This window comes from Procambarus clarkii, chromosome 6 (genome assembly GCF_040958095.1).
Source record: "Procambarus clarkii isolate CNS0578487 chromosome 6, FALCON_Pclarkii_2.0, whole genome shotgun sequence".
In the NCBI taxonomy this organism is placed as follows: domain Eukaryota; kingdom Metazoa; phylum Arthropoda; class Malacostraca; order Decapoda; family Cambaridae; genus Procambarus; species Procambarus clarkii.
Window position 1 is genome coordinate 25,949,422 of NC_091155.1, and position 11,922 is coordinate 25,961,343.

Genomic DNA, 11,922 nt, shown 5'->3' on the forward strand with positions numbered 1-11,922 from the left:
TGTACTGCTCTCTTGTTACAGTGCTGGTAAGTCCCCCCCCCCCGTGCTTGTCAACCTGAGTCTGCAAGTTGACGAGCCAAGTGGCCACTCCCAGACTTAATCTCCACTACACCTGCAGCCGAACATCTGCCGTGCTTGTTGCGCAGTGGCTGCTTGAGTGCACGACCACTTGAGTGCACTCAAGTGCACTCAAGCAGTGCTTACCACTGCTTGAGTGCAAGCACCACCAGAGGTAAGCAAGACCCACCAAAAGTAATCAAGCATTGCCAAAGGTAAGCAAAGGGAGCCGGTGGCTGAGCGGACAGAACACTGGACGCGTGATCCTGGGTTCGATCCCGGGCGCCGGCAAGAAACAATGGGCAGAGTTTCTGTCACCCTGATGCCCCAGTTACCTAGCAGTAAATAGGTACCTGGGAGTTAGTCAGCTGGCACAGGCTGCTTCCTGGGGGTGGAGGCCTGGTCGAGGACCGGACCGCGGGGACACTAAAGCCCCGAAATCATCTCAAGATAAACACTGTCAAAGGTAAGCTAGCACCACCAAGGGTGCTTGCTTGCTGATAAGTTCAGCTGATAATGATAAGTTCAGCTGATAATGATAAGTTCAGCAGATAATGATAAGTTTAGCTGATAATGATAAGTTCAGCTGATAGTGATAAGTTCAGCTGATAATGATAAGTTCAGCTGATAATGATAAGTTCAGCAGATAATGATAAGTTTAGCTGATAATGATAAGTTCAGCTGATAGTGATAAGTTCAGCTGATAATGATAAGTTCAGCTGATAATGATAAGTTCAGCTGATAATGATAAGTTCAGCTGATAAGTTCAGCAGATAATGATAAGTTTAGCTGACAAGTTCAGCTGATAATGATAAAAAAAACTTCAGCTGTCAAGTGTTCGGACCTACATCTACCCACACTGTGGGTCACTGGGGATGATGGCCAGGTCAAGGGTTTTATACTTCTTAAGAACTAGGACTTCTTTAAGAATTTATTAATGCAGGAAACAGGTCTGTTGGGCCAACAATATATATATATATATATATATATATATATATATATATATATATATATATATATATATATATATATATATATATATATATATATATATATATTGTGACGATAATCTCCTTCAAGAGATTGAGCCTGCTCTTCCCTCCACCATTACGTCGTTGAAATTATATAAAACTACTATGGAAGAAATGTCCAACAACGACAACAACACCAGCAAGGTTTGCCAGAGCGCAAAACGTTGCAGCCAGAGACACCTGTTCAGACTCAAACCGCCAAACTACCTGTTGATCGCTACCGGCTCCGCTGATTGGTCGCCGGTCTGGCTGCAACTGCACTCGCCCCCCCATACTACTTGATGTCTGGGGTCGCCACGACCTTAGACCTCAGAATATTCAGTGCTTTCGTGGTTACCACTCCTCCCGGCTAGACGTTAGCGTGTACTGAGAGAGGTGGTAGCTTAAAGCCAATATTCCAGCACCTTCCCTTTATTTTGTGTTGCACTTCTTGTTATTTTATCTTAACGTAACTTTTCATTGTGTCATTTAATTATTCTTATTATTTTGATTGATTGATTTTATTATACAAATTTGTTTGTGCATTTTATTCATGTTTTAATTTATTTAACGTAATTAAAATTTCATTGTTAAAGTTTACTTGTGGTTTGTGTGTCTTCTCCTTACCTTACCACAGACGAAGTTCCAGTTTTTTCTATTTTTTTTTATAACTATGTGACGAGGCCATACCCCTAGCCTTAAACAGCCGAACACCAACGCGTTACCGTCACAATATATATATATATATATATATATATATATATATATATATATATATATATATATATATATATATATATATATATATATATATACACACACGACCTCAAACTCAGGTTTAATAATACTTAATTATCATTATTTTGTATCTTTATTTTATTATTTAGACATAATTTTAGATGGTAATTATTGAATGGAGAGATTAGTAACGTCTCACCACTACACATATGTCTCTCACTGCTACACCGTTGTCTCTCACTACAGTATAGTTGTATCTCTTCACTATCCTGGCGTGTCTCACCGCTATGCAGTTCTCTCACAGTTCGTGCCTCAGCAAGCACCAACCAATACTTGTTTACGACTCTAGCGACCTCTTATTAACATTTCCATGAACACGCTAGACTCTGCAGGAGCATTGTTCTCACAGTAGTGGAGCAGACACAGCTCTGACAAGGTCAAATCTTTATCCCTCCAGCACAGGGCGTCGGCGAACCTTTTCATCTGTATCCCTCCAGCACAAGGCGTCGGCGCAAGGCGAGGAGGATGAGGTGGTGGGTGGTGGTGGTGGTGGTGGGGCTCCTGCTGGTGGCGACGGGCCCCGCCCTGGGGTACCAGGTCCTCGTCCTGGTGCCTGTAGGTTACCGCAGCATCTATCAACTGTGTCGGTCCCTCTCTGTGGCCCTGGGGGACGCTGGCCACTCCGTCACTCTTGTGTCCTCCTTCGAAACTTCTGTAAGGTTAGTAAGAGAGCGTACTTCGTCTTCTTCTTCTTCTTCTTCTGGGAGGAATGAGGATTGTAACAACCTACTCTCCCTCCTCCTTCGAATTGTTTATTTGGAGTCATAATCTCTCCTTCAAATAATTTGTGAAGATCATCCCCCCCTTCTCCAAGTAACTACTGTAGATCTTATTGCCCTTTTGTAGTCCCTTCGTCAAGTAACTAACGCAGAATGCTGGCTTCCAACTATTAGATGCCCCAATATATGTTATAACCCATATGTTATTAAGCCAACTCAGGTGTTGGCAGTCATAAGACAACTCAGGTGTTGGCAGTCATAAGACAACTCAGGTGTTGGCAGTCATAAGCCAACTCAGGTGTTGGCAGTCATAAGACAACTCAGGTGTTGGCAGTCATAAGACAACTCAGGTGTTGGCAGTCATAAGACAACTCAGGTGTTGGCAGTCATAAGACAACTCAAGTGTTGGCAGTCATAAGAACATGTGTGTTACGAGAGTGAACTGTCGGCTGTGTTCTCTCTAATGTTCTTAGCATAGAACTTTTTTGTCAAGAAATAGGTGTTAAGCCACAAATAACCCTATAGTAGAATACTTTTTTTTATTTCACTCAAACTATTTACAAAAGCTTGTTGAACTTCTCTCTGGACTACAAAAGCTCTTTCATAGTTAGAACACTTTTTTCAGCTTCTAGTTTGAAATTGTCGGGGACAAGAAGACTGTTAGGCCGTATTGCGGCCCCACTAGACCAACACTGTTCTTATCCCAAGATGCAATCCTCAACAGTTGCCTAACCTCCTGGTACCTATATATATATATCCTGCTAGGTGAACAGAGGCATCGGTTGAAAGGTAGCGTTTGGCAAGTATCTCCGTCCTGCCGCGGGAATCGAACCCGGATCCCCTCATGACGAACGCTACCCACAACATCTGTGCATCTGAACAGTATATATAATTCCCATCATTAAGGTTTTCCTTTTGTGACCGTGTCCGTTTCCCCTGACCGTGTCCACGAGACCTTGTCCGTTACCATGCAGGAGTGGAACCAAGTGAAAGTACCCATAGGACAAAAGTCCTGGCCTAGATCAAGGCGAGCAGCATACCGTAACATTTACAACATCGCTGTGATGTTGTAAATCACCAGTTACAGTGATTTACAAATCACTGTTATTCCTATGTCTCAATTACGAGTTCGAAGTTTATCTCCCTGAAACACATTCTTCAAATGAATATGTTTGTGAGTGTTTTTTCTATGGCTAAGTGGAGTATTCTATAACAAAATGGAGTGTTATTTGACTGAGTGTATATAACTCAGTAGTGTTTTGTGAGTGAGTGGAGTGTTCTATAAGTGTTCTATGACTAAGTATAGTGTTCTATGGTATAAACACTTCATCAATACTCATCTCACTTTTCTAGTGAGAATAACGTGCGGGAGGTGCACACCGGCGCTGACAATCAACACATGCAACATATCAACATTTTCCACACCGGGACCAGCAGCTATCTCGCCTACACACTATTAAAGGACACCACTCAGAACATTGGCCGAGCGATGTGGACTAACCCAGCGATACAGCAGCTATGGCAAGAGAGAAATACCTTCGATGCCATAATAATTGTCTGTTACATGAACGAGATCGCCGTTCCCTTCTTGCTGGGTTACAATGGCGTATACGTCAACTTCTGCACGCCGGGTATCGAGCCCATACACATTGCGCAACAGGGCAACATCCCGCCTGCCTCTGTCGTGCCCTCAAGGTTGCTCCCCTTCACCCAGCACATGACCTTCCTTCAGCGAGCCATAAACCCATTAACTATTCTCTACGTTTATACGCTACCTTATTTCACGGCGCTTCCCCGCGCCCAGAAGCTGCTGGAGGAGTACTTCCCGGAGATGCCGCCCCTTACTCAACTCTACTCGAATAGTTCGCTGACTCTCATCAACAGTCACTTCGCTGTGGACGGCCTCGTGCCTCTCCTGCCTACTCAGGTGGAGGTGGGCACCATCTCCGCTAAGAGACCTCGACCACTCCCACAGGTAAGTTAGGAGACTTCGACCCCTCCCATAGGTGAGCTACGAGACCTCGACCCTTCCCACAGGTAAGCTACGAGACTCGTGACCTTCTCTCAGTAAGCATTAAGATCCCGCCAACTCGCACATGAACTTTAGTGGGTAAACAGGTCGTTTACTCATTAAGATTCGCCAAGATGTCTCGTCTCTTCCACAGTCAAGTCAAAGGTCGCCAAACTACACCCACAGGTAGCCTGAATAAAGAAATCCCGCCAAATCTGACATGATCGCAAGAGCTCGTCTTATAAATAACGAACCCAGAGGTCATGTGCCCCCCCCCCCTCAGAGTAAGGTCACGGCCAGTGGGGTGGTACAGGCAACTTAGAAGTGGCTAGGAAGGTCACGAGAACTGGTTTAATCTCTAAAGGTATGGTCAGGAAGATGGTGTGTGAGTTAACTTGAAAGCGGCTTGACGACATATTACCTGATTTCTCCTGTCGCCGCAGGATCTGGAGGAGTTCGTGGAGGGAGCCGGCGAGGACGGAGTCATTCTCTTCAGCCTCGGCAGTATTGCGAAGAGCTCCGACATCCCACAGGAATACAAGGTGAAGAGAGAGAGAAAGTGCACTACACTAAGTCATTCAAAAGGTACCATACCGATAAAGAAGGAAGCTGTTCAATAATGTTTTGGTGTGCACCACCACCACGCTGGTGGTGTTACAGGTGTTGACGCTGTTGGTTTCGCAGGTGTTGACGCTGTTGGTGTCGCAGGTGTTGACGCTGTTGGTGTTGCAGGTGTTGACACTGTTGTTGTTGCAGGTGATGCTGGTGGAGGCGTTCCGGCAGCTGCCTCAGCGGGTCGTCTGGAAGTACGAGGGAGACGACCTCCACCTTCCCCCAAATGTCCTCACCAGGAAGTGGATCCCCCAGCAAGACATCCTAGGTGAGATACGGACCTTCTCCAGCTAGGACACGGGCCTTGTCCAGCTAGGACACGGGCCTTGTCCAGCTAGGACACGGGTCTTTTCCAGCTAGGACACGAGCCTTGTCCAGCTAGGACACGGGCTTTGTCCAGCTAGGACACGGGCTTTGTCCAGCTAGGACACAGGTCTTGTCCAGCTAGGACACGGGCCTTGTCCAGCTAGGACACGGGTCTTGTCAAGCTAGGACACGGGCCTTGTCCAGCTAGGACACGGGCCTTGTCAAGCTAGGACACGATGTCCTGTTTTTGTATGCATATTTATCCTGTTTCACACCTCGCCTACTATCCTATTTTAAAATCATTATCTCATTCCACATCTCTTTTTCAATCCTTCATCCAGAGTGACGCTGCTCATACTATTTTACATAACACATTTCTTTGTAATGGACATCAACAAAATTTGTTTCCTGCTCTACAGACAAGTCTATAAAATCTATTATCTTCATAGTATCTTTGGTACGCAGTAGTAGTAGGCATCCATCAGTCTCTGGAGACTATGGAGTTGCGCTCTGGCTGTCGGTCTGGAGTGGTGTCACCAGGGCGCAAAGCCAGGGTAGGTTGATACGGGGGAGAAGCTGTTACCCAGGCAGCAGGTCACCCCTCTCCACGACGCTGAAAGTCTCCAATGGAAAGGCACATGCCAATACGATTGATTCCAGCGCCGTCGCAGGAACTGTGAGTTCCGGGGTTGACCTCGAAGGTGGTGAAGAAGGGCACAGGGACCGTACTCTCTTGCTATTTATGTAGGTAAGGAATTCTCTGTTATTTTTATGTTATGGCTGACTCGAGAAGCAAAAAACACCACACTATGGTGTCCCTTTAACTTGCTTTAAGTCTGTGACTTTTTTATTTATATTTACATGCGAAATAAGTACAATAAAACAAAGACATAAAATCCAAAATGAACAAGTATCGCACAAAATCACCGGGCAGAAGGGCCGATAACAAGACACAAACACGTATGACAAGCATAATGTGAAACACAATACACAGCAACAGTACAAAAGGCAAATTAAAACATGAAAGGAAATATAGAAAGAAAACACAGTAAACAACCATGAAATATCAACACAAAAGCCAGGAATAAACACACACACTGACACCCTCCCGTGCACGCAGGCACCGGGAAACGAAACTACACACACACACACACTAGAGCAAACACCAATCAAAACAGAATCAAACAAGTAAACAAAACACAAACAGAAACCAACCACACGGATTACTCATACTTATCCGGATACTCCGCTGCCGGAAAGCGTAAACAATACGCCTCCCAAAGCAACTGGACGTCCTCCGAGACCGAAAGACCAGGAGGTGCAATAGGCCGAGGCATTAATTCCGGCATACCAACTATCGTTCTGCACACACCGACCCCGCAGAACCCATATGGAGGAAGGGCTCTACGAAGCAGGATGCCCGCGTTCAATAATGTCAAACTTCAAAGGGTTGGACCTATCACACACCACTCCGGAGGCCAAGATGAGAGGCAAGGGTATCGCCCTAGGGGGCTGGGCAGAGGACGGCGCATGCGCAAGCACACCGGGCAGCGCACCAGGCCCCACCTCAGGTGCCACACAGGCACCCCGCGCCAACCACGGGACGTTGCACCGGCTGGGAACCCCCACGGCGGGCATCTTTCTTCAATACCATCATGATGCCACGGCCCGCACCAGCACCCACGCCATCCACATCAGGAGCAGCAACCACTCCTCACTGCGGAGAATCCCCTGCAGGTGAAAGAACAGAAGGTAAGCCAGAGACACTCATCCGCAGCCGCAGGCACATGAACCTCCGCCACCACCGTTGCTGCAGAGAGCGACGCACTTGGAACAACCCCGTCGACGTCGGAAGACTTAAAGTCGCCGAAGTCACCCACATCGGCCAGGCAGAAGAAGAATGGCGGGAACGCTTGGGCTCTGGCTGCACACCATCAGAGCCGGATGCGGAGCCAGAAACACAGGCAACTCGGGTGTGGCGCACAGACGCACGCCTTAGGACGGCCGCTGCCTCAACCACAGGGGAAACCAGGCCCAACACAGCCGGAGGCCCCGCATCCACCACTTCCCCCAGCACGGCCGGGACACACGGCAGAGACGAAGAGACAGGAGCAACAACCGGAGAAGACGAAGACAGTGACGACGTGCAGAGAGCGTCTGGAGGAACCAAGGGATCATCAGGGACACCAACCCGAGCAGGACGACCAACCGAGGGTAGCACAACCTCTGGAGGAGCGGCGACAACAGCAGCAGGCGCGTCGGGCGACACAGGGGGGGGCCTCAGCAGCCAAGGAGTCAGCCACAACCTCACCCACCAAATCCTCACCCACACGAAGCAGCGGGAAATCCTCCTCACGGAAGAGATTAGTGGAGCCACGGCTGGTGCAGAGCACGTACCAGCCTGATGCCCCAAGAGGCCACAACGGAAACATGTCCTAGGCTGCCGGGTGTAGTACACACGTACGTAGTACCCCAGGAGCCTTACAAAGGACGGGATGTCCGACCTCAGACGCATCCCCAGGGTTACGAATGTTCGTCTGCACACCTTTGAACTTCCCCGAGGAAAGCATATGCAACCGCACACTGACAACAGTGCCAAACTGGCTGGAATAACGCCGCAGCATGTCCTCCAGAAACTCCAAGAGCGCCCCATGAACACTAACATTTGTGAGGGCACCACTACGGTCCAAAAGGATCACATTGCCTTCATCGTCCGGCAGGGGTAAGGTCAGCCCCTCGTAGCGACATAGAAACTCCCGGTATGCCTCCTCCGCAGTAAACTTGACAATCGCACAGTGCACAGACACCAATTCTATACCATAAATGTCCACCACAGAGACACGAAGCAAGTCACATAACACGAGCTCCACAGCAGGATATCCAGCTAGTCCAGAAACTCCAGGCCCACGGATTGAGCCCGCACAATTGGGGGAAGAGGTCCCCCATCAAAGAGGCCATGTCAGCACCGACGAGCACCTAACCACCACGCCAGCCGGGCAGGAAGTGCGGCTCAGGCGGGCACGTCTGCACCCTCTGGCGGCCAAGCCGGCAATCTGCTGTGACTTTGATACATGCAGCTGCCTCAGTCGCGAATTGGCAGTCCACCTTGCTAGTGTGACAATTGCATAGTTAACTGGTGCGTAAAGCGACATCACCTTTCCGAATTAGTAGGTCAGATAACTTACTGCGTGCACTTTGTATATCGTGACAGATCTGGATATACTCTCCATTTCTGCTCTGGGGAAGACTAAACAATATACTATTATCTTGCGTCCTTCAGACACACAACTCTCGCCTTCTACGTGGGCTACACTGTTGCCCATTGCATGTCAAACTGTGGGTTTCCCGAGAGCCATATAGGTCACATTTGTGTTGTCATGAGGGCCACACACGAAACTAATTAAAGTAATTTAATAAAAATGATTTCAGAATATATTGATAATGATATTCCAGTGATGTCCAAATTATAGTATCCTTTGTGCAGGTCGAAGGTGTCATTGCAAAGGACCTCATGTTTGACATGTCTGGGCTACATAACACACTAAACTCTGTGTAACACACTAATTTAATGTATTCCGCTCTTCCATTGTGCTTGAGTCATATTGTTGGACCACGTGTACCCACGAGTGGGGGGGGTGTTGCAGGACACAGGAGGACGCGGGTGTTCGTCTCCCACTGTGGGATCCAGAGTACGCAGGAGGCCCTGTACCACGGCGTGCCCGTCCTCGCCATGCCCATAGCTTTCGACCAGCCTCGCAACGCTGTTTCCTTGGCCACCAGAGGATATGCTCTGGTCCTCAATTGGCAGGACTTGAGTGTTGATGCCATCCTGAAAGCTATCAACACACTCATCAACGATCCTACGTAAGACCCTTCCATATGGCTATGGCAAGGATTCACCAAGCATTTACGTGTCCATTTACGATACCTCTACAACTTTCCTCAACAATGGTGGCTTTGTTTACAATTTTTAAACAGCTTATGAAGCCTAAAACGCAACGAAATTGTCTATAATAAGAATAACCAGAAGTTGTTTAGTTTCGATGTTCGTAAGCTGTTTAATACCGACTAAGCAGCCATAACTGAGGTAAGATGTAGGGGTTAGAGGGCACGGAAATGTTTAACGAATCCTGACCAGTTTTTGTTCTCTCTGGTCATGACGAAACCTTAATGCTTTCAGGCTCTACCTGTCTTCCTGTACTTCTGTACATTTGTGTACGGAATGAATTAAAAAATATATATATATATAATTTATTAAACATTTAATTTGTTTACATTCAATTTAATACTTTACTCCTTCCTTATAGGCTGGGAGCGGCACATTCTGTCCATCACTGTAACATTAATGTGTACCTTGTTTGTACTGTGTTATACAGTTCATCTTCATTGAGTCTCCATCACTGTAGACTAGAGGCCAGTGACCTCTCCTCCATCACTGTAGCCTGGGGGCCAATGACCACGCCTCCATCACTGTAGACTGGTGACCACTGACCTCTCCTCCATCACTGTAGACTGGGGGACCACTGACCTCTCCTCCATCACTGTAGACTGGTGACCACTGACCTCTCCTCCATCACTGTAGACTGGGGGACCACTGACCTCTCCTCCATCACTGTAGACTGGGGGCCACTGACCACGCCTCCATCACTGTAGACTGGTGACCACTGACCTCTCCTCCATCACTGTAGACTGGGGGACCACTGACCTCTCCTCCATCACTGTAGACTGGTGACCACTGACCTCTCCTCCATCACTGTAGACTGGGGGACCACTGACCTCTCCTCCATCACTGTAGACTGGGGGCCACTGACCACGCCTCCATCACTGTAGACTGGGGACCACTGACCTCTCCTCCATCACTGTAGACTGGAGACCACTGACCTCTCCTCTATCACTGTAGACTGGGGACCACTGACCACGCCTCCATCATCGTAGACTGGGGACCACTGACCACGCCTCCATCACTGTAGACTGGAGACCACTGACCTTTCCTCCATCACTGTAGACTGGGGACCACTGACCTCTCCTCCATCACTGTAGACTGGGGACCACTGACCACGCCTCCATCACTGTAGACTGGGGACCACTAACCATGCCTCCATCACTGTAGACTGGGGACCACTAACCATGCCTCCATCACTGTAGACTGGTGACCACTGACCTCTCCTCCATCACTGTAGACTGGAGACCACTGACCTCTCCTCCATCACTGTAGACTGGGGACCACTGACCTCTCCTCCATCACTGTAGACTGGAGACCACTGACCTCGCCTCCATCACTGTAGACTGGGGACCACTGACCTCTCCTCCATCACTGTAGACTGGGGACCACTGACCTCGCCTCCATCACTGTAGACTGGGGACCACTGACCACGCCTCCATCACTGTAGACTGGGGACCACTGACCTCGCCTCCATCACTGTAGACTGGGGACCACTGACCTCGCCTCCATCACTGTAGGCTGGAGGGGACCACTGACCACGCCTCCATCACCACAGGTACCAGGAGGGACTAAGGAAGGTGTCGGTGACGCTGCAGGACCAGAAGGAGAGCGCCGGGGCGCGGGCTGTGTGGTGGGTGGAGTACGCCATCCGCCACAAGGGGTCGCCCCACCTCCTCTACGCTGGCAAGAACCTCCACCTGTTCCAGTACCTGTTGCTTGACGTCCTGCTCTTCTGGCTCTTGGTCCTGGCCGTGTTGGTCTTCCTCTTCTGCTACTGCCTCACCAGGTGCCTCAACTGCTGCCGCAGAGGCAAGGCCAAGGTCGAGTGACACGACCAGTTGACGAATGGAAATGTGGTTCCCAGAACCGACGAGGACAGAAACAAAAGATACAATGGTCTGAGGAAAGAAAGATTAGGAACACAGTTGTATAAAAATTTAATAATAAAAATATTCAAATAATAGATCTAACAGAACCGAAATAATCTAACGAAACGAATATTCATATGAAACACTTGGTGACTTATCACTAGGGAAGCACTAAGTCAACCTTACTCAGGGGAAATACTAAGTCAACTCAACTCTGGGGCATCACTTTGACTCGGGAACACTAAGTAAGCAATAATGAAAACAAAACATAAACAAGCCGGGGAGACTATGTAGCACCGTCAGTGTCGCTGGATATCCAAAAAGGCGCTAAATATCACCACTTAGGACGCCAATATGTGAACAAAAGGACATAAGACAAGCGATATCAAAGGTATCGGATTCACCAAAGATTCTATCGAGAAACAAAAGATAACTCGAGGGTCTATTTAAAAACCAGACAGACGATCGTCATGAAAATAGGGACATTCTACAAGGAGGTTCACGACCGTAAGAAGGACAATGCAGATTGGACAATGATGAGCAGGGCGGCGCTCCATTCAGTGCTCGTGAGTTAAGCGTATATGACCAGAACGTAACC

At 48.2% G+C, this 11,922-nt stretch overlaps 1 protein-coding gene across 1 annotated transcript; it reads left to right on the plus strand.

Annotated features, from left to right (window-relative positions):
* The first annotated feature begins 1,918 nt into the window (after window positions 1–1,918).
* Window positions 1,919–11,285, plus strand: LOC123754039 (UDP-glucosyltransferase 2). The gene is made up of 6 exons (XM_045736162.2): window positions 1,919–2,524; window positions 3,938–4,559; window positions 5,039–5,137; window positions 5,352–5,475; window positions 9,158–9,377; window positions 11,012–11,285. The coding sequence occupies exons 1-6, from the start codon at window positions 2,331–2,333 to the stop codon at window positions 11,283–11,285; spliced, it is 1,533 nt and encodes a 510-aa protein (XP_045592118.1). The 5' UTR covers window positions 1,919–2,330.
* The last annotated feature ends 637 nt before the right edge of the window (window positions 11,286–11,922 follow it).